Source organism: Bos mutus, chromosome 3, assembly GCF_027580195.1.
Source record: "Bos mutus isolate GX-2022 chromosome 3, NWIPB_WYAK_1.1, whole genome shotgun sequence".
In the NCBI taxonomy this organism is placed as follows: Eukaryota; Metazoa; Chordata; class Mammalia; order Artiodactyla; family Bovidae; genus Bos; species Bos mutus.
The window spans coordinates 24,793,827-24,816,182 of NC_091619.1; the positions used below are offsets into that span (position 1 = coordinate 24,793,827).

A 22,356-nucleotide genomic window follows, 5' to 3' on the forward strand; every position below is an offset into this window, starting at 1 on the left:
AGGAAGTGATCACTCAGGAAGTGATAACATCTCAATAATCCAAACCCCCAAATTTGCCACGTCAGTTTTATTATCACTCTTCTTTGGTGCTAGAGAAGCCAATGACCTGGATGCTCCGGATCCTTACAAAATATTCCCGATCCAGGCATGGCACTAAAACCTAAAAAATGTATATTCAGTACAGGTAGAGAGGATACAGGTAGTGATACAAGCAGGTGTAAAGGATTATGTCAGCTGTCCCACCTTTTCTGTAAGAGCACCTCTGTCTAAATTAGCCCAGAACACTCCGCCTTTCCTTTGAAGTTGTAGCATTTTTTTCCTAACAATCCTTAGACACTTTTTATTTTGGCTGCACTACACTGCTTGCAGGATCTCAGTTCCCCAACCAGGGGTCAAACCCATGCCCCCTGCAGTGGAAGCACAGAGTCTTAACTGCTGGACCCGCCAGGGAAATCCCCTTAGACACTTGTTCCAGGCCACCTCTCTTCTTGGGTATATGTCAGGCCTCCACATTGAGACCGGCAGCTCCAGGAGTTGAGGGTCTGTGACTACGTCCTTATATATGCCCAGAGCTCAGGTCTAATGCCTGGCACAGGGTAGATAATAAGGAGTCGTCACAAGCCAGGTCAACACATGCTGCAGGCAGCAGCCCCACTGCCCCTTCCTGCAGACGTGCCCAGAGCTTGCCATCCATGAGAACAGTGATGGCAAGGAGGCAGTATGTGGTTTCGACTAACCCAGCCACCAGGCCCTTGAAACCTGTACTGGAACTCAACAAGAGTGCTTCCCCACGCTGTGAGCAACTAAGGTGAAGCCTAGGAGGGAGCAGATGCCAGTCGGGGATGGGAGAGGCTGTGCCAGTCCCACAAAGGTCAGAGCGGGTGGAGAGATGATAGTGAGAACACATGAGTCATTTGTCTTCCACAGGAGCTGCAAAGGGAAAAACTGAGAAGGACGAGGAAGAAAAAGGACTTCTTCCTCACCTCTTCCTCTTCATGGATGGACTCCATTTTTTCCCTCCCCTACCCAACCCTACAAACCTCTGCTCTCCAATTATTTCGAAAATGCTATGGTAGTAACAAACAAAAAAAAAAACAGTAAAGTACACAAACAGAAGATAAAGATACTGAGGACACATAGATAAGCTCCATCCCCTTTGTGACTTAAGGCCCACAATACAGATTTTATACATGTATCTCATATATGCTTTGTGCATGTCATATGTAGTGTATATATATATAAATATGTATGTATATGAGATATATACATGAGATATATAGGCGTTTTCTAAATACATAATCATTCAAAGACTCAAAGTCCTAAGACACTGGAGTAAACAGAAACAGACCTGGCCCTGCTTGTATGGTATAGTCTGGGGTGAGACAGACACTCAACCTAGTAAGCAGATCGTTATAAATCTCCGGCTGTGCTCTGAAGGAATGGGGCCAGTGAGAGCCCAAGACACAGGAAAGGATGCAGCTGCATGCTTACGTTACAGGCAGTCTCCCCCTGGGTCAGGATGCGTGCTCGCCACTCCCAGGGCGTGAGGCTTGAACCGGGCTCCAAAGAATTAAACAAACAGCAGTAACTCCAAGACAATATATAAGCATAACAGGGGCAATGTGTGGGCAGATTATACAGCTGTTTCTAAGGGCATGAAATGAGGGATGTTTGGAAAGCCTTCAACAGGTGTCATCAAAACTTGATTATGGAGACTTCCCTTGTCGTCCAGTGGCTAAGACTCCATGATCCCAATGCAGGGGGCCCAGGTTCAATCCCTGGTCAGGGAACTAGATCCCACATGCCACAACTAAAGATCCTGCCTGCTGCAACTAAGACCCAGCACAGCCAAATAAAATTTCTTCTAAATCTGATTTTGTACTTCTTTGTTCCGAGACTTAACACACTGTCAGTGAACACACCAGAGAGAACACAGAGCTTGTCTTACCTGTGCCATTTTCTTAGGACCACAGTGCTCTGGGGTAATTCCCATTAGGTCTGTGGATCCTGAAGGTGCAGTTGGGCAGTGCATACCACCTCGTGCCTCTGGGACACTCCACAGATGCAGCAACAGAAGCATCATCCCCAGGTACTTAGAAGCCAGGTTCAACACTAAGCTTTCTGGGACTCATATTGATGTTCAGAAAGAACTAGTTTGTGGGATAAACTGTTATTAAAGTGGGACTCTGATGAATAGACCACACGATTGCATTAGCTTTGGTCCCAGAGAAAACCATCTAAAACTTCCCATCCTTCCTCTGAAACTTATCTGTGTCTCTTATCAGGCGATAGGCCTTTGAAGAAATGCTCTGATACACTACCTAAGGGGAACATCGGCAATTGTTTTGTGAGCCATTTTCCTCCTAAGAAACAACCAAAAATAAGATTATGGCCTGACTTATCACCTTAATTTAGCAGAGTAGCTTCCTGTGGGCCCCAGTGGACCTTGCCAGCCTCATGTATGTGGGTTCTTAGCTGCTCTGTGGGCACCAAAAATGCTGCTGACACCTTTCAGGGTGACTCTGCTCCCGTTCTTCCCCTCCACCAACCTCCTGGCCCCAGAGTTTAATTTCCACAACCCCTGAAGTCTGTTTTCCTTTTCCACCTTAAGTCAGCTAATCCCCAAACAGCACACCACCCGCACACGCTGATTTACTCCCCATATCTGAGATGCTGCGCTGGTCATTTTCTCACCTGAAGTGCTTTTTCCTGCTCTTGGCTCAAACAGCTTTCCAGACCCACCTGCTCCATGGAGCTTTATGATAAAGCAGCTCTCAGCCTCAATCTTATCCCTATAATTGTGAAAGTCCCATATGCACAGCTGTCCAGTAATCCATCCACTCAAGATTTTAAAAAAGCACCCACCATCCATTCCTGCTATTCAGTTGTAACTGGTTCAGTTTCCACTTTGGACTCCACTTCCTAATCCCTATGTCATTTTCAGTGTCAGAAACATGATAGTGTTAGCCATTCAGTTGTGTCCAGTTCTTTGCAACCCCGTGCCCACCAGGCTCTTCTGTCCATGGAATTGCCCAGGCAAGAATACTAGAATGGGTTGCCATTTCCTTCTCCAGGGGATCTTCCCAACCCAGGGATTGAACCCAGGTCTCCTGCATTGCAGGCAGATTCTTTATCATATGAGCCACCAGGGAAGACCAGAAACATAGTAAAGAGTCCTGAAATGCTGCTGAAGTGTGAAAAAAATAAGGCCATAAGAAAAAGCAGGAGTGTTGTATATTAACAGTTGGGCACAACATATTCATTCACATCTGTGTTCACTTGACCAATGTGACCAAGCACCTGTCATGTGCCAGGCTCTGGGCTGGGCACTATGGTCTTCAGCTGGAACTTCCTGCATGGATTTCCCAATCAAAGATGATGGACTATAATGCCTTCTAATAAATAAAACATTTGGGTGTGCCAGCCTTGAGAAAATGGAAAGATGAAAAGCTGTGCCAAAAGTGGTTAGGTTTTGCCTTTTTTTAACTCCTCACCACAGCATAAGCCAAGTAGCAGCATGCAGGACAGACATTAAATCAGCTAACATTCTGTTCTGAGGACATCCTAGAGGGACAATGCATTTATAAAGCACTATCCTCTGCTTTGCCTCCAGGATAGCTCATGACAGCAAGCCACTTCAAACACAGTGGAGAATTCACTCCCAGAGGGTCCTTGCTGCAATTGTGTCCAACTCTGTACAACTCTATGGACTGCAGCCCACCAGGCTCCTTTGTCCATGGGATTCTCCAGGCAACAATACTGGAGTGGGTTGCCATGCCCTGCTCCAGGGAATCTTCCAGACTCAGGGATCGAACATGCATCTCTTATGTCTCCTGCATTGGCAGGCAGGTTCTTTACCACAAGCACCACCTGGGAAGCTTGATGAGGGTCCTTGATGAGCCTCAGAAAGACCCCCATCCAGGACATGGGTCAACACCACCATCCACAGGTGTACCTCAGAGTAGCCAGGAGGTCTGGGCAGCAGCCAGCATGCAGTAAGGACTGAGGTCCTAACACAAGCTCCTACCAACAATATGGAGTTTTTGAGAATGTATCCTTTTCATTGCTATTGTAGCCAACATCATTTGCACGTTCCCTTTTCGGACTAAGAGGATGAAAAGGAAGAAAGTCCACAAACGTTAGAACACATTGCTCAGCCAACTAAGGCTATGGATTGGAGATGCTGGAATTTCAACTCTCCTACTCTATAGGAGTGTGGAAAAATCCAAAGTAGTGTCAACATTTGGACCCAGTGAAAGGTGTCTGTGTCTCTTCTCGCTGTGGTTTGGGGGAGTCAGGAAAAGGAGAACCAGTGGTGCATAACCATCTACTGATTCAAGGGCAGTTCTAAATGGGGAAGAAAACACATATTACTCAACTGAAACTTACCTGTGGCTGAGGTCCTCAACAAAACTTACACACACACACACAATCAGTAATAAGGAACAGTTTGCTGGGAACGAATGAAGGCAAAAGGAGAAGAGGGCAACAGAGGATGAGATGGTTGGATGGCATCACCAACTCAATGGACATGAGTTTGAGCAAACTTTGGGAGATGATGAAGGACAGGGAAGCCTGGTGTGCTGCAGTTCATGGGGACTTAGCAACTAAGCAACAACGGCCACCCAGAAACCTTGATCAATTTTACGGTTTCTGTGACTTCTCAGAGGTCCGTTGGAAACCGCAGATAGTCCATGGGAGGGACATCTCAGTAACCTAGAGCACTATGAGAAGAGAGCCCAATTTCAGGGCACGGGATGGGCTAGGAGGACAAAGCTGCTGCAGCAGTGACTAAACAGCAAACAGTTCCCCAGCCCTCTGAGGCACCAAAGCCCCATTGTGGAGAGGTGCCAGGCAGGTGAGAGATAAAAGGCCTAGGCTGCAGACAGGAGTGGTGGGAAAGATGGGCGAGGAGCCAGGGCTGGACCAAGCAGCCCATCTGGCCCGCAGCAGGGGTCAGCGTGAACTCAAAGACTTCTGGAGATGAACCGAGGCCTTGCAATCACCTAGCCCAGCCTCTTACTTTACAGAAGCTGAGAGCTATTCAGCAACTTGTTCAAGGTCACAAAACCAGTGAGTGGAAGATCAAGGGCCAGAATCCCAGCCTCCTGTTTTAAAAGACGAGGACACAAACGTTATCACATATTAACTAACCGCATCAATTCCTTTCTGTGTTTTCAAATATGTGTTTGACTGAGTATCTGGACTAAGACAGAGAGGCAGAACAGTGTGTTGTGGGGATAAGCCCAGACTCTGGAGCCAGGCCATCTGGGCTTGAATCACAGCAGCTCACCCACTTACTGTGTGACTTTGAGTAAGTTACTTCACCTCTCTGTGACTCAGTTTTCTCTTCTATCAAATGGAGGTCATAATAGTTCCTACCCCATCAGGTTATATACCTACCCCCTTGGGTTAAAAGACCCTGACGTTGGGAAAGATTTGAGAGCAGGAGGAAAAGGGGGGCAACGGAGGATAAGATGGTTGAATGGCATTATCGACTCAATGCACATGAGCCTGAGCGAACACCAGGAGATAGTGGAGGACAGGGAAGCCTGGCGTGCTACAATCCATGGGGTCAAGAAGAGTCAGACATGACTGAGCGACTGAACAACACTGGGTTATGTAGCCTACTGAATAAGTTAATAACTGGAAAATACAGTGCCTGGCACAAAATAAGTGCTATATAAATGGTAGGAAGGAATTTCTTTATTTTTTTTAAATTTTGTATTGGAGTGGAGCCAATTAATGGGCTTCCCTAGTAGCTCAGGTGGTAAAGAATCTGCCTGCAATGCGGGAGGCCTGGGTTCAATCCTTGGGTTGGGAAGATCCCCTGGAGGAAGGCAGGGCAACCTACTCCAGGATTCTTGCCTGGAGAATCCCCATGGACAGAAAAGCCTGGCAGGCTATAGTCCATGGGGTCACAAAGGTTCAGACTAAGCGACTAAGCACAGCACAGCAGAGCCGATTGACAATGTAATAGTTTCAGGTGGGCAGCAAAGGGACTCAGCCATACATATACATGTAAGAAGGAATTTCTTAAGGAGGAATAACCCTCATCCTAATGTTGGTTCCTCCCCAGCACACCTGCTGCCAACCCCCATGCATCTTCGTCACAGGTTGACTTTGTTCCTACAGTACTTGGAGCTTCTAAAACCTCACACCTTTGTCTCTTAATCCATTCAGCCCAACCCAGTCAGATGTTAGAGAGAAACTGGCCAAAATGCTGTGAGAGGTGAAGACTCTGGCTACTACCCACCAGGCCAACTGCCCCTCAGATTTGCATTTCTGAGACTCTGGACCAGAAGTTACCTCTTCCAACCCTCACCTCCTACCTTCCTGGCCCACTCGTGCCCTTGGACCTCGGAATCTCCTTTTTTTACCTTCATCTTGTCCCCCAGGCCCTCAAACCTTCTGTGATTCACCAGGCCTTCCAGCCCCTCAGCTGCCAGTCCCACCTGGACCCCTTGGCCAACTGTCTCCATGATGTTGTCAGAACTTTTTATGAATTCCTGCACCCTCCTCTCTTGGAGAGATCACACCACGACCCTGTCTTGCTCCTCAGCTGCTGAACCTGGTAGAGAAGGTCAGGAGACCAGGCTAAGTCCTCCACTATAGACCTTCTTTCATGGCTAACTGACGACCTGCTTCATTCCCACAGAGCCCACACCATCCCATACTCCTCTAGCTCTGATGCTCTGACCACGGCCTTTGCCTCAGAGTTCACCAGGGATGTCCAGGCCACCAAACAGCCCATGTGTCAAGCACTCTTCCAGATAAGGCTATCTCAAAATTCAGAGAATTTGAATCCCTCTAAATCCCTCATTTGAATCCCTTGGGGATATGGTTAAACCACAGACTCGAATTCAGCAGACTGGACCAGGTCCTGAGCTTTTTCTCAGGAGCTGTTGACACTCTTGGCCCCCAGACCCCACTTTGAGTAGCAAAGTTCTAGGGATTAATATGTTGCTGTTGTCATTTTGGTCCCTAAGTTGTGTCCCATTCTTTTGCAATGGACTGTATCCCTCCAGGCTCCTCTCTCCACGGGATTCTCCAGGCAAGAATACTGGAGTGGGCCGCCATGCCCTCCTCTAGGGGATCTTCCCGACCCAGTGATTGAACCCAGGTCACCCGCATTTCAGGCAGATTCTTTACCAGCTGAGCTACCAGGGAAGCCCAAGTACATATGCATGCATGCTAAGTCACTTCAGTCATGTCTGACTCTGTGTGACCCCATGGACAGCAGCCCACCAAGCTCCTCTGTCCACGGGATTCTCCAGGCAAGAATACTGGAGTGTGTTGCCATTTCCTTCTCCCCCAAGTGTGTGTATATATATATATATATTTTTTTTTTTTTTTTTTTAATTTTGGCTGTGCTGGGTCTTCATTGCTACATAGGCTTTCTCTAGTTGCAGTGGGGGGGGGGGCGCAGGTCTACTCTTTGTTGCAAAGCACAGCCTTCTCATTGTGGTGGTTTTTCTTGTTACGGAGCATGGGTTCCAGGATACATGGGCTTCAGTAGTTTTCGTTCCCGGACTCTAGAGCACAGGCTCCATAGTTGTGGCACATGGGCTTAGTTGCTCCATGGCATGTGGGATCTTCCCAGACCAGGGATCAAACCCATGACTCCCACACTGGCAGGCAATTCTTTACCACTGAGCCACTAGGGAAGCCCACTGGCCATTTGTCCTTTAACAAATCTACAGCATTCACCTCTGCTTGGCTTCTGACAGTGATCTCCTGGTTCTCCTCCCTGGGACTACTCCTTCGAGAACTCTCCCTCCCATTTCCTGTCCCCTTGCTATAGGCATTCCCATGAACTCGCCCTTGACCCTTGCCTCTATCATCCAGGGCTGGTGGTGCTGCACTTTCCGGGGACACCACCAACCACGCATTGAGTCCATCCTGTCCCATCCTTGGAGGGCAGAGCTGAGCTGGCTCTGTCTGATGCAGCATCCCCAGAGCTGAGAACAATGCTTGGCCTGGCTGGAGGTACTCTCTCAATATTCACTAAATAAATCAATGAGCGACATGCCATGTCACTTAGCCTCTCATCTTCCATCTTGAAACTACTCATCCCAAGGCCAGGCTGGGGCTCAGGGGCTGCAAGGCTCTCCCCCAGGTAAGAGGGAGAATGGCCAATCTCATCTGATCACAGCACACACAGGAAACGGTAATAGCTCTATGGCTGTCAGGGTAGACAGGGCTTCTGGTTTTGAGGCAGCTCTGACCTGTGAGTTCCAGGAGCTGAGGGTGTCAGTATAATGATATACCTACAACCCACTCGAACCCCATGTGGGTCCCTTATCATGACCCACAAGCAGGGAAGTTTGGTCCAGTCTAACCCTAAGTAGGGAGAAGGCAATGGCAACCCACTCCAGTACTCTTGCCTGGAGAATCCCATGGATGGAGGAGCCTGGTAGGCTGCAGTCTGTGGGGTCGTAAAGAGTGACTTCCCTTTCACTTTTCACTTTCATGCATTGGAGAAGGAAATGGCAACCCACTCCAGTGTTCTTGCCTGGAGAATCCCAGGGACAGGGGAGCCTGGTGGGCTGCCGTCTATGGGTCGCACAGAGTCAGACACGACTGAAGCGACTTAGCAGCAGCAACCCTAAGTAACAACAAGGAAGAACCATTATAAGGATGTTCTTGGCTTAGTATCACTTTTTAAAATTATTATTTATGGCTGTGCTGGATCCTCGTTGCAGCTTGTGAGCTACCCTCTAGTTGTAATGCTTCTGTCATTGCAGAGGCTTCTCCTGTTGCGGAACACAGGCTCCAGGGCGCACAGGCTTCAGTAATTGTGGCCCTTGGACTCTAGCACAGTCTTAGTAGTGGTGGCACACGGACCCAGTTGCTCTGCAGCATGTGGCATTTTCCTGGACCAGGGATAGACTCATCTCTCCTGCACTGGCAGGCAGATTCTTAACCAGCGGACCGCCAGGGAAGTCCTGCTATCACTTTTAAGGTCTGAGAAGTAACCCATCTGTCTGCATTGCTGCCTCTATTTCATTAGGATTCCAAGGTATCACCCATTCTGAAAAGTCCCCTGAACCCTTATGTACAATGCTGCTCTTCACAGTTCTAAGGTAAATTCATCCTAGACAAGAGCAACTCTAAGCCAAACACTGTTTCTCCAATGCCCTGCAACATCCTGAGGGATATCAATGCCTTCACATTCAGCCACTTATAACAGCACAAAGTAGGATGCAGTTGAGGTCCCAGAATGTTATATTTAAACTTGAATCCAGCTGCTTAGCGACCGCATAATCCAGTACGAACACACTGTGAGTGTTGGGGGGAAATCAACACTTCGAAGAACACAAATCTGCCCACAGTGCCAGTATCTCTAGACCCTGGAAACCACACGGTTGGTCCATGAAAGTGTTAGTTACTGGGTTTAATTCTGTTGCTTCACAAAGACTACAGTTGGTATGGAGGAAAATATTCCAAGATCTAAAAAGCACTGGGTGTGCCAACTACAGCACTTTGCCTTTTCCAGAAGATAAATTATGACGAATTTTCTGCCAGTTCAAGTTATTTTCCCAAAGCAGAACGTCAAATGGCCTTGCTACCCTGCCTTTAAGGAACCAAGGCAATTAAACCAAACAGCTATGAACTGCCCTGACAGCTTCCCCCAACTTCATTTGATAAAGTGAGACACAGACGTACACTGACAGATAAGCACACACCTTCTTCAGCTGTGAGACACAGCGCCAGTATGGAAATGTACATTCAGTCTATGGGGTAGAAATCAACTCGGCAGCTCGGCACAGCAACAAAATAGCCCTATACATGCCGACTGGCCCGACTGCCTTGTAAGGAATGATTGCCGATGACTAGAATTCCTATTCGGCAGGCTAATAAGAATAATTATAGCCAGGGCAGGCATTCATCAGCTTGGCAGATACAGGAATTCTGTTAACAAGGCTAAAATGAGAGCTGAGGACTCTCTGAAGGCCACGGCACTTCAAAGACGGTGGAGCTGGATGGATTGACTAGGGTTCCTCCCGCCAGCCTTCCTCCTCCAGAGCTTTCTGGAGGAAGCTGTAGTTTGGTCCGTGTCCTCAGAGCAGGGTGGTGATGCCTTAGGGATTACATCCTGACATGGACCCTCCCTTCGGGAATCCTGCCTGGGCTGCACTCACCCCAAACCACTTGCATCCTTTTTCACTTAAACTAATCTTGCAGGGTACACAGCCGAAGATGATGGCGAACCTCAGTCAATCCTAGCTCGGCAGAGACCAAATTTGGGTCCTGCAGTCAAATTGTGGCTCAACCATGGATTAGCTGTATGAATCCGGACAAGTTATTTAACTTTTCTGGCTGGCAGTTTCCTCATCTGTAACATGGAGAAAATAGCAGTACCTTTCTCAAACTGTTGTCAAGAGAATTCAATAGTCTCATGCTTGGTATGCATGTTTCAAATAGCAGCTATTATTACTCTGTGCCTGTTCTGAGTGGAACGCTGTGCAGAAGCTATGAAAAAAGCCCGAACAGGGCTTCCCTGATGGCTCATTGGTAAAGAATCCACCTACCAACGCAGGAGACACAGGTTTGATCCCTGATCTAGAAGGATCCCACATGCCACAGAGCAACTAAGCTCGTGCACCACTACTATCGAGACTGTGCTCAGTAGCCCTAACTACCGATCCCGTGTGCCCTACAGCCCAGGCTCCACAAGAGAAGCCACCGCATCGAGCAGCCTGTACATCACAACCTGGAGTAGCCCACCCACTCTCCACAGCTAGAGAAAGCACTCGTACAGCAACAAAGAGCCAGGACAACCATAAAAATAAATAAATAAAATTATATATATATAAATCAAACACAATATTTAGTATATGGACACATGTACATTATATACGAGTGGCTATGCCTGGGCAGTGGGAGGGTGGGCACGTTCATCCTTTTACCTTATATTCTTTATAAGTGACACAGAGACAGCCAGCTGTCCCCCAGATCTTTTCTTCTCTTCTTCCACAGTGGTCAGCACACTGCTACCAGCTTCCTCTGCATTTCCCAGCCTCCCTGGCACCTAGTGTGGCCTGGACCAAATCCTCTGCCATGAAGCGTATGCAGAAGTGATAGGAGCCACTTCCGAGCTTAGCCCAGGAAGCCTCTAGATAGCCTCCTTCATGCTCTTTTCCCTTTGTGCTATGTGCTCAGTCACTCAGTGTGTCTGACTCTCTGCAACCCTATAGGACTGTAGCCTGCCAGGGTCCTCTGTCCAGGAGATTTTCCAGACAAGAACACTGGAGTGGGTTGCCATTTCCTACTCCAGGGGATCTTCCTGACCCTGGGATCAAACCTGCATCTCCAGTGTCTCCCGCATTGGCAGGCGGATTCTTTACCACTGAGCCACCTGGGAAGCCCCCTATTTACTGGGCTGGAAAGGTGATGATGACAACCCAGGTAAACTTAGAAACTATGGGCTGAAGACAGCAAAACCACCATCAGCCTGGGAGCTCAGAATGCCCATGTGGAACAGCAATCCCACCCAACCATTTCACTGGAAACATCCCCAACCCCCTACCCTGTCCCCCAAGAATGGCTAGGAAAGACACTTCTGTTGTTTGAACCACTGTGCTTTCAGTCTATTTGTGAGAACAATTCAGCCTACCCAATAGAATAATACAGCACCCATCCATGAAATTTGGATTTCAAAAAAGATGTAATGTTTTTGTTGTTTAGAAACTATTTTGATGGATTTGCAACTTTTTTAAAAAAGATGCACATGAAGAGAGTATCTTAATCCCTCTCCACAGTCTTCACACCTCCCACTCTCTAATTCATGCTGCACACTAGGACTGACCTCCTCAAACACATCACCATGCTGTATCAATCTCACACTGCGAATTTGCAATGGCAGACCATAACCCACAGATAAAATGATATATACATGCCTTCATTCAGGCAGCCAGTATTTACCAAACACCTACTCTGTGCTGGACACTCAGTATGAGGAATACCATAGCGAACAATACCAACCTGGTCCCTGTCTCATGGGATATAATCAGAGTGGGGATTTAGAGCAGGAAAAATCATATACAGTGATAAATAAGTGCTCTGATGGGAGAAGCACAGTTGTGTGGCAGCACCTACAAGGCCAACAAGCCCATCCAAATGGCAAGGACTTCAGCACTGCAGGCACAGCTTTCAGAATCCAGCCCAGACCCACTTTTCCAATTTGCCCTCCTAGTGTATCCTCCACCCTTCTCCAGTTTCATGGAACTTCCATGCCCTTTCTGAATGAACCATGTCCTTCCACTCATCCATGCTGGATGCCTTTCCCCGGAGCCTGGAAGCCTCTCCCATCCTTTCTCTCAAAATACTAATTATCCTCAAGGCTCAGCTCAGCTCAAATGTCACCTCTTCAGCAAAATCAACCTCAATCCCAAGTCAAAATTTATCATCCTCTTCCTTGCTTCCTACCAGTACCTGGTTTCTATGTCAGGTATGTCATTCTGGCTTGTAGTTAGCTTTTATTATTAACTGTCCGCCCATCCCACCTGACCACTCAGTGAGACGCTATGTCTTGGTCATTTGTCTGGGACACTCTTATTGCCACAGTGGGCATTCTAGAAACGCTGTATTAAATGGATGGATGAGACATAGGCCATGGAAGTGAAAACCTGAAGCTGAGTGTGTTCTGCTGTGATCGTGATAGGTAGACTCATTTAGAGAAGCTTTATGGAGGAAGCAGTTTTAAGGGGGAAAGGAAATAGACAGGTAAGAGGGAAGAAGGAGACAGTTTCCCAGGTCATGAGAAATGGAAAGGCCCGAAGGTTTACATACATTCAATGTAAAGGGTAGCAAACAAGTTCCTTAGAATGAGAGTCCCTACTCAGAGAGAAGTAGTAGGGGAGAGAATACAAGGGGCAGAACATCCTCAGAAGAAAATCATAAGGGATCATGGAATTAAGGCGGCACCTCCAAAAACAATCCGAAGGGAGGCCGGTAGGAAAAGTCAAACAGGAAGATGTCAGATCTGTGTGGGGAGCTGTCAGAACTGGGGCTAGGACAGTAGTTTTAGATAAAGGAAGAACAGAAGACGCTGGAGTCTGCACTATGGGAAAAGCGACAGAGTTGAGAAACAGAGTGAATATGGAGGTCAAAGAGAGTGACAGTAAGATCATGCCCAGGTTGCAATACAAGAGGAAAGATGATCTAGCTTATCAACATGCTGGGTGGCAGGGATCAGTACAGCGTAGAGTATCACAGGGAGGGCATCTGGGAGGTCAAACTGAAGCCACACCAAGTGAGATTCGGTATGGCAGAGTTACCACATAAACATGAAGTTCAGTAACTGTTAGGGGACAAGGCATTGACTGGTGACACCAGAGACATTCCCTGTGCATAGGTGACATGAGACGGCCAGCCAGGCAGCGTGGACTGGTATACCTCAAAGCTAGCCCAAGCCGGGCTCTCCCCACTTCTGTTTTTGCTTTTGTTAGTCTCTCTTTGCCCTTTCTCTCTTTTCCTCTTACCACAGTTACTCAAGGACATTCTTTTCGAATTTCTACCTGGCCCCACCCACTTAACTAGTGCAAGGGTTGTGAATCACACAACTCTAGGGAGGGTCATTCACACAGGCAGAAAGTGACAGCAGCTCCTCGAGTTGTTCCTAGAGCTGAGCAGTGCACAATCAGTGCAACCAGTGGCCGTGGCCCTGCCTGACCCAGACACATCAGCCAATTATGTAATGGGTGTGGACTATCACCAGCGGTGTGCAACAAAGGGAAAACCCACAAGGGTCCCAGAGTGAAAGGAAGAGAACTAAAGCACTAGGATCTGAGAGCACAGAAGAGACGCCACAAAATCAAGTGCAAGGTGTGCAAGCTTTCTGCACCTGGTGGCATCTAAAGCAGTGTAGTGGCTGGGTGAGCTCTCTTAGGGAGGAAGTTCCAGAAAACCCCTCAGAGGGGAAGGAAGAAAACACAGTAGCAGCTGGAAAGGCTGGCCCCCACCGGCGGCAGGAGTAACAGGGGTGGGGCCAGTGTGAGACCTGATGCCAGGCTGGGAGTGGCAATGCAAGGCCTCCACTGGGACCCTTGGACCATAAGTGCAGTGTAGTCACTTAGCCTGTGTGCAGCTGGGGCCTGGCTAGGACAGACACCACACACTGTGTGGCCTTATAAAAGATTCAGTTCTGCCATCTCCAGGGGTGAGGAAGAAAATCCCCGCGCAGGTCACAGGATTCCTTCTGTTCTGGTTGACACTGACTAAAGGCTTCAAGAACAGCTTTTAAGAGTCAGCCTCCCTGATCCACGGTGGGCACTTAATAAGCAGATGATTTCTGTGGCTGATAACCACTTGGTTATACTAATATAACCACATTATACGAGGTGAAGATGGTGTCTGTGTGTATGGAAGATGGGGGCGGGGGGGAAACACCAAAGATTCCTTGGGTTGGGTGGAGGGCGCTGGGTCAAATGATCAGGAGGGACCGAGGTTTAGAGAGTGTGCAAGACAGGGGACAGCAAGGGAGAAAAGTAACAGGTAGGAAAAGTTAAAGAAGCCAAGGCACCCAGGTCTTTGTGTGCATATATGCAGCGAGACAGCTTCTACAAGCGCTGAAGGAGAAGACTGAGGCAGAAGAGCTAGTTACAGCTAACACAACGGAGGGCCCCGCACACCCGTTCCGACTGTAGCGCTCGGGACCACCCAGTGACCTTCGGAGAAGGAAGTTGGTGGATCCTCTCGCTTCCCTGGAAAGGCAGCTGGGCGCGGGGTAGGGTGTGCGGAGCGCGGTTCTGCCGCTCTCGGCCATGGCGGGGCAGATGAAAGCCGCAGATTTCCGCTCGCAAGCCTGGGACTAGGGCCGGGACCGCGGGCACCTTCCGGGCCGGGAGTTCAAGGTGAGCCGGCAGCTGGCGACTAACAGGTACGGAGGGCCGGGGGAAGCCGGCCGCGGGCCACTCCCCCCCGCACATGGGGGCGAGGCTCGGCCTACTGGACGGCGACTCGCACCCCGCGCCCGGCTCCGGGCGGCCCCGCGCCCTCTCCCCAGCCGGGCCCTACCTCCCGCGGACCCCGGCCAGGTCTCCCGGGAGCGGCCCCGGCCCCGTTGGCGCTCCAGGCCGCGCGCGGCAGCCGCGCCCCGCCAGTCCCCCCGCACCCGGCCGAGCCCCCTGCGCCTCACCGGGCCCCGCGCGCACTCACCCAGCGACAGGAGCGCCAGCAGCAGCGGCCTCGGCGCCAGGCGCCCCATGCTCGCCGGGCGGGAGCGACTCTCCCCCTCCTCCTCCTTCCCCGCCGCCTCTCCTCCTCCTCCTCCTCCAGCTCCGGCTGCTCCAGAGTCAGCGCTCCTCCGCCTGGGCCGCGCGCCTGCTCCGCTCTCCTCGCGAGCCGAGAAATCCCAGCGCTGGGGCGGACGTGCGCCCCTCGTTCCGCTCCGCTCCCGCCCGCCTCCTCCAGCCGGCCGGGCACCGGGAGCCGGGCGCCAGGGCCGCCCCGCCGAGCCGAGCTTGCAGCCCCGACCGCTTCCCGAAAGCAGGAGGGAAGAACCGCAGCACCCGCCCGCCCGCGCCTCCCATCCGGCGCTTTGCCAGCAACAAACACAAACTTTCCCAAGCCCCTCCCCGCTCCAGGTAACGGAGGCAGCGCTGGGACCACCCGCTTAAAGGGGAGGAGGCGTCGCAGCCCACCCGGCTCCCCCCACCTCGGGGCCCCCGCCCCGCCACAAACTTTCCTCCGACCTTTAAAAGTTGGCCTTGGAAAGACTCGTCTGGAAATCCCATCGATTGAGCGCCATTCCGAGCCACCCCGCGTCCCACCACTCTGGAGTCCCCACGTGGGCCTCCGGGTCCCTCAGCTAACTCCCCGCACGGTCACCCACTCGTCCCGAACGAAGCACCCACCAGCCAGCCGCTAGGACTTGGCTAAATATTATCCAGATAGGACTGAAAGAGATGGAAGGACTGTAAACTCCGGGGATGCCAGCCTCCAAGGTGCAGAGGCGTGAAGTGTTTGGGTGCCTTGCCCGAAGATTCACCGCGAAGTGTCGAGATCAAAACCCAGATCTCACAGGCTCTGCTCACTGCCCTGTGGTTGGGTAGGCCTCACCTCCCTTCGCCCACCTCCTTCCTTCCTTCTCCGGAGTGCCTATGGCATTGATTAACACTTACCACAAATAGACCCACGGTGGGGGGGGGATGCGGACGCTCAGAACCCAAGTGTATTAATAGCTTCAGTACTTCATATGGAATGTACTCTTTAAACTTTTTATTTATTGCTTTAAGTGGACAGAACTGGTTGCCAATAAAGATTCTTTTCTTCTCCCACAATGGGGCTTTGTGCTTTTAATTTGAATACAAAAGACCCAGTATTAGGGGGAAATTTTTAGTGTTCATTGTTTAAAACTTCTCAAGGATAATTCAAACACAGCGCTGGTGCCCCCCCCACCCAGTGCCACAGCCTCTCATTAATATATGCAAAACAAATCACAGATGTTAGTGGGAAACTGCCCCAACTGGGGAGAGGAACATTGCTTTTACCTCAGTACGTCATTTTTCCACTAACAAGTGTTTCTTATTTCCACTAACAAAAGTGACTTTAGCCAGGTATGAACCCATCTGCAAGAAACTTAAAAATTCGTCCCTGTTGGGCCAATAATATGAGTGTACTTAATGCCATTGGACTGTAGACTTTAAAAAGTTAAAATGGTAGATTCTATGTTATATATGGGACTTTCTAGTTGCTCAGTGGTAAAGAATTTGCCTTCCAATGTAGGAGATTCCAGTTAAATCCCTGAGTTGGGAAGACCCCTGTAAAAGGAAATGGCAACCCACTCCAGTATTCTTGCCTCGAGAATCCCATGGACAGAGGAGCCTGGCAGGCTACAGTCCATAGGATCGCAAAGAGTCAGATAATACTTATCAACTGCTACTGCTGCTAAGTCGCTTCAGTCGTGTCCGACTCTGTGCCGCCCCATAGACGGCAGTCCACCAGGCTCCCCCGTCCCTGGGATTTTCCAGGCAAGAACCCTTAGCAACTAAACAACAAAGGTTATATATGTTTTAACATGCTAAAAAAAATTTTTTTAGATTTATTTTTATCACCAAGCCTTTCTTCATGCTATTCACCCACCCAGCAGTTCCTTTGCATTTCCCATCCCATGGAATCCTCTAGAATTTCTCTGGGAAGTCTTTCAATTTAATTCAATCAGCCTTAAATGCAAGCCTCATGTTAGGCCTTGAGAGATGCTGAAGCTACAGAGAAGAGTAAGACCTGACCCCTGCAGAAGCTCAAACCTTTCCCTTTCTTAACTACCCACAGTGCTTAACACCTGAAGCACACATTCTGGCACTTGGTCACATTCAGTTTAGCCCATGCTACGCACTGAATGTACTGTGTCCCCCCACCAAATTCATATATTGAAGCCCTAATCTCCAAAGGTATTTGGAGGTGGGGACTTGGGGGAGTAATTAAGTGCAGAGGATGGAGCCCTCATGCATGGGATTAGTGCCCTTATAAGTAGAAACGTGAGAGGCATTATATCTATATCTGTGCTGTGTGAGGGTACAGCAAGAAGGCATTTGTCTGCAAACCAGGAGAGGGCCCTCACCAGGTACTGAATGGGCCAGCATCTTGATCTTAGACTTCACAGCCTCCAGAAGTGGGAAACATAATTGTCTGTTGTTTAAGCCACCCAGTTCATGATATTTGTTATATCAGCTCAAGCTGACGGCAAACACAGTGCTCCGTCTCTGTCTGATAGTGGAAGACAGACTGTCATACGCTCGTTTTACGTCTCTCACATCACTGCAGAGTCGATATTTGCGAAAAAACTCTTTTGTTTAACAAAGTGCAAGTCAGGAAGTGTGCCTGGCACATGGTAGGTCTTCAGTAAACATTTGTGGAGTGAATTAATGCCACTTACTGGGCTCGAGCCTGGGGAAACAGACGTAAATATAACCGTTCCTGCCCTTGAGGTGCTTACAGTCTGTGTCCTGACTCAGCAGGTGTGACAGCACTGCCAGATGCAGTTGTGACACAAGGGAGTGGTCAGTCCTGAGGAAGCTTGTCCAAAAAAGCTCAGGGGGGATGACTGTGAACTGAGTCTTGAACGACCAGCAGGTGTCTAGCTGTGAGGTGGACGGATGAGCCAACAATAGCAATTGTGCATTCAATGTGGAAGGGATTCTTCTCTCCTCCCTTCCCCACACCCAGATGTTATTAAATTAATGGTGCATCTTACAGTCATTGAAACAGCAGTAGTTAGTTGAAATAGAAAGAAGAAATAAGACTGTCCAGGCAGGGCCAGAACAATGAGGACAAAAGTGGATGGTTTCTTGGTAGTGGGTAGTCAGCTGTGTCATGTCATGAGAGTCAGCCCTAGATAACCATTTATGTAGCAGAAAATGAGGCTAAATTAATCACTACAGGTGCTTGGACATAGCACCACACCCTTTGCACAGCCCTGACTACCAGAGGATAAAATATGTTTCCAGCTAAAGGAACAGAGCACCTGAAACAGACCAACACAATGTGTTAAGTCATAACTCTGGAATCTGATGATGCTTTCATTATGAAAGGCTTTTATTAATATTTTCGAGTGAGTAACCCCATTGGTAAGGCTTTTGCCCCAACCAATTGTTCTCAGTTTGCTTAGTCTGTAGGCTTGCCTGGGGCAGGAAGGCTCACTCTCCAGTAACTCTGATCCACACCCATCCCCAAGGAGGGGAGTCCCGCCTCTGTAGGTTTCCTGCCAGATCACGGAGACCCTCAGAGGCTCCGGTCACAACAGCCAACCGTTACTGTCTCTTGATTACAGGGATCTGTCTGCAGACGTTGCCCCTGAAAACCCCCGAGGGTCCTACATTCTCACTTGTAACAGGTTTTCCTGCTGAGATCGGTAAAATCACCTCACTGTTTAAAGGTGAACGTGCAAATGTCAAAAGGTCCCAATGAATGAATTTGCCGATTATCCTAAGAGTCACCCAGACCCTGTGTGTTACCTGTTCTGCTTCCATCAACCCATTCTCTCTCTCTCCTTCCCTCACTTTCTCTCTGCCTCTCTCTGTTTCTCTACAGATGACCCTGATGCTACTTTAGCAGAATGGCCAGCAAAAGAATATGTTCTACAGCAACATTTCATTCCACTAATCATTTTCACAACGTTTCCTTCGTATTGGTTCCAGGTGTCTATTTCTCCTATTGAAGTTAAACACGGGGATTACTAATCAAAAAGAACTTTAAGATTTAATCACAGAATGAGACAATGGAATTAAGAGTTAAAAAGGTAGGGGTTGGGGAGAGGAAGCCTTCATTTCCTGATGAGTGAAAGTCATTCAGTGAGGCCATGAGGGAGTTGTGGAATGCCCATCTGACAAGTTTCAAAAACAGAAAGGGGCCTTATCTGCCTGGAATGGGTTAAGTATGGTCCTGCCAAAGGCTGTGCTCTGTGACCTCTGGCCTCAAAGACCAAAATGGGAGATAGCAGAGAAAGTGTCCTTAGATGTGTAGAACTGACCCTGATTCCAGACCAGGAGTGACTTCCAATCATTTACTCCTGCAGCGACGCTGGGGTGAAAGTGTGAGGAGAAAAATAAGAAAATGGAATGAGACAAGGCTTTTGCAATAAAAGCTTTCTACAGAAGTGAGGCATTATTACTATATTAAGAGTATGCCTAGCCCTTGCCCTAGAGGAGTTTATAATCTAGTTTAATGTATCAAAAGACCTGAAATGCTGTAAAGGAAGGGGGAGAAGATTGATGCCAAAAGAGCAAAGGAAATTGAAGGGGAGGTAAGTAGAGAGAGAGGCACCAGTTATCGTGTATAGTTTTGTGCCAATATGCTATCATCCGGGCTGGAAATACCTCCAACAATGAATAGAGACAGCAGAGTCCATTACGGGAAGGAAGTGTGGCCACATCACAGAAGTCGGAAATAGCTAGAGGGGGCTTAGGGATGTTGGAGGAGATGCTTTACCAAGTTACGGCTGCCAAGCATCATGGTATCCAAAGGTGCCCACCTGGCCTGACCTTGTGCCCTGGTCCCAAGATGGTATGTCAGGGAAGGGGCTTTCTGCCTTTACTGGAAGGCGCTTTACCCTGTTCTTCACACAGAAGCATGAGTGAAGGTAATGGGAAGCTGGTCAAGGGGTGAGGGGGTCCCCGTTCCTCTATCAGACTTTCTCACCCACCTTGAGCTCTGCTTGAAAGTTCAAATGGAACAATGCCTTAAGTTCTAGGCACTACCTTTCAAAAACATTTGCAAACTAAAATGCAACCAGAGTAGAGCTGCTACCTAAAATACAAGATGCCTGGTTGAATTTGAGTTTTAGATAAATAAGGAATACTTTTTCAGTGTAAATACATCCCAAATATTACATGAAGCATACTTATACTGAAAAAGTATTCCTTATTTATCTGAAACACAAATTCAGCTGGACATCCCACATTTGTATTTGCTAAGTCTGGCAACCCTCTTCCAGAGAGGAGTTACCTTATATGGAAATAGGCTCTTATGGAAGACTTGGAGAAGACAACAGGGAGCTCTGAGTAGTTATCTTTGGATTATGTGGAAGTTTTGCCTTTCAAAGGAGGAATAGACTTGCTTCGGGTGTTATATTGAGTCATTGGGTAAAAATTGCTTAGAGAACTGTACTGGCATCATTTGACATTAGAAGTTAGTCATCAGTGATGAGAGGAGCTTTATTATTTGGTGTTATCCTTTTAGTGAAAAGTTACATGCCTACCTGTAAGGGGGGCTGTGAGTACTGGGTGGGGACCCAGACAAGCTGCCTTGGAAGGAAGTCCTCAAGATTGTGTGATTTATCTAAATCCAGCCAACTGTCTTTTCTAGTTCCTCTTCCAAAGTTAAGTCTTTGTCCCTGCTGTTTCCTTTTCTTGAACTTCCACCCCTTAGGGCTGGGCTGGTGTGTGCCCTTGCAGTTAGAGAACAGAGCAAAGTCTGTGGAAGCTTTGCACAAAACTAGTTCCTGGTAGCTCAGAGGGTAAAGAGTCTGCCTGCAATGCAGGAGACCTGGGTTCAATCCTTGGGTCAGGAAAAGCCTCTGAAAAGGAAATGGCAACCCACTCCAGTGTTCTTGCCTGGAAAACCACATGGGCAGAGGAGCCTGAGGGGCTATAGTCCATGGGGTCACAAAGAGTTAGTCAAGACTGAACAACTCAGACAACAAGGAGGGTTACTCCCCCTGCTACCTACCTACTCTATGTGCGGATGCTGAGTAGTGATTTTAAAACCAAGCCACCATTTCTGATAGACATCTTCCCATTTTCATCCACTTCGTAGCTCATAATCGCCTTCTGCAAGTCATTTAATAGAGAGGTACTTTTTTTGGTAACTTTGTCTCTCCTGGAAGGTGCGTGGGGAGTGGTAACAGCAAACCACTTCAGGAATGGCTGAATGGCTTTTCTTTCCCTGTGGCAGAAGCCTTCGGGGTCCCTGCTTCAATATGTTTTTTGGTGGTCTAAAATTGCTACATCCATGCTTTATGACGTAAAGCTTGTGGGGCCTAGCTCACCCATTTGCCTCTGAGTTAGAAATAATACGAAGTTACTTTCCGAGGAGAATCTTGGCCACCTGCCCAAGGAAATGTGGAGGTCTGCATCCCAGTCACAGTGGGCATCTGGGTCTGGCCCCAGCATTTCACAAGACAATGGCAGACCCGCCCCAGGTGGGCTGATGGATGGCTAGAGCAGGTGCTTTTGTGCTTAACCAGCCACCTGGACCAGCCACCATCCAGATGATGATTTCAGACTTTCTTCTGCCCGACACTTTTAAGAGCTCAGCTGCATGAAACAATATTTCCGGAAGATTGCCCTATGTGAATGTGGTCTATATATTCCTTTAGGTACCCTGAGAACCTACCCCTGAATTATGAATTAAGTAGACCATCAGCGAGTGTGACACCTAGCTCTATCCTAATATCACCCCATAGAGTTGCTCTTACTGAATTGCATTGAGGGACGTCCTAAGGAACAGCCCTAAGGACAGGTTTACAGATGCGCTTCATCACTTCCAGCAGCAGCCTCTCTACTTAGGACCCATGGAGAAATTTTACCGTGGTCTCAGTGCTACAAAGACTTGTGCTGATCTCGGCGACCGGTTTCTTTCTACCTTGTTGTTGTTCAGTTGCTCAGTGGTGTCCGACTCTTTGTGACCCCATGGACTGCAGCACGCCAGGCTTCCCTGTCCTTCACCACCTCCCGGAGCTTGCTCAAACTCATGTCCACTGAGTCAGTGATGCCATCCAGCCATCTCGTCCTCTGTCATCCCTTTCTCCTCCTGCCCTCCATCTTTCCCTATGGACTTTGTAAATATTGTAACTGGCAGTTTTCCTTTTCATGATAGTGGTTAGAAAGCTTATGGTCCAATCTGTGGCCTTCC

The 22,356-nt window shown here is 48.7% G+C and overlaps 1 protein-coding gene across 1 annotated transcript in view; it reads right to left on the reverse strand.

Annotated features, from left to right (window-relative positions):
* Positions 1-15,358, reverse strand: part of PTGFRN (prostaglandin F2 receptor inhibitor) — an 80,408-nt gene extending 65,050 nt beyond the window's left edge. Inside the window, exon 1 of the mRNA XM_070367427.1 lies at positions 15,163-15,358. Coding sequence (XP_070223528.1) covers positions 15,163-15,211 — 49 coding nt within the window. The 5' untranslated portion in view covers positions 15,212-15,358. The remainder of the gene's footprint in view (positions 1-15,162) is intronic.
* Between the last annotated feature and the right edge of the window lie 6,998 nt (positions 15,359-22,356).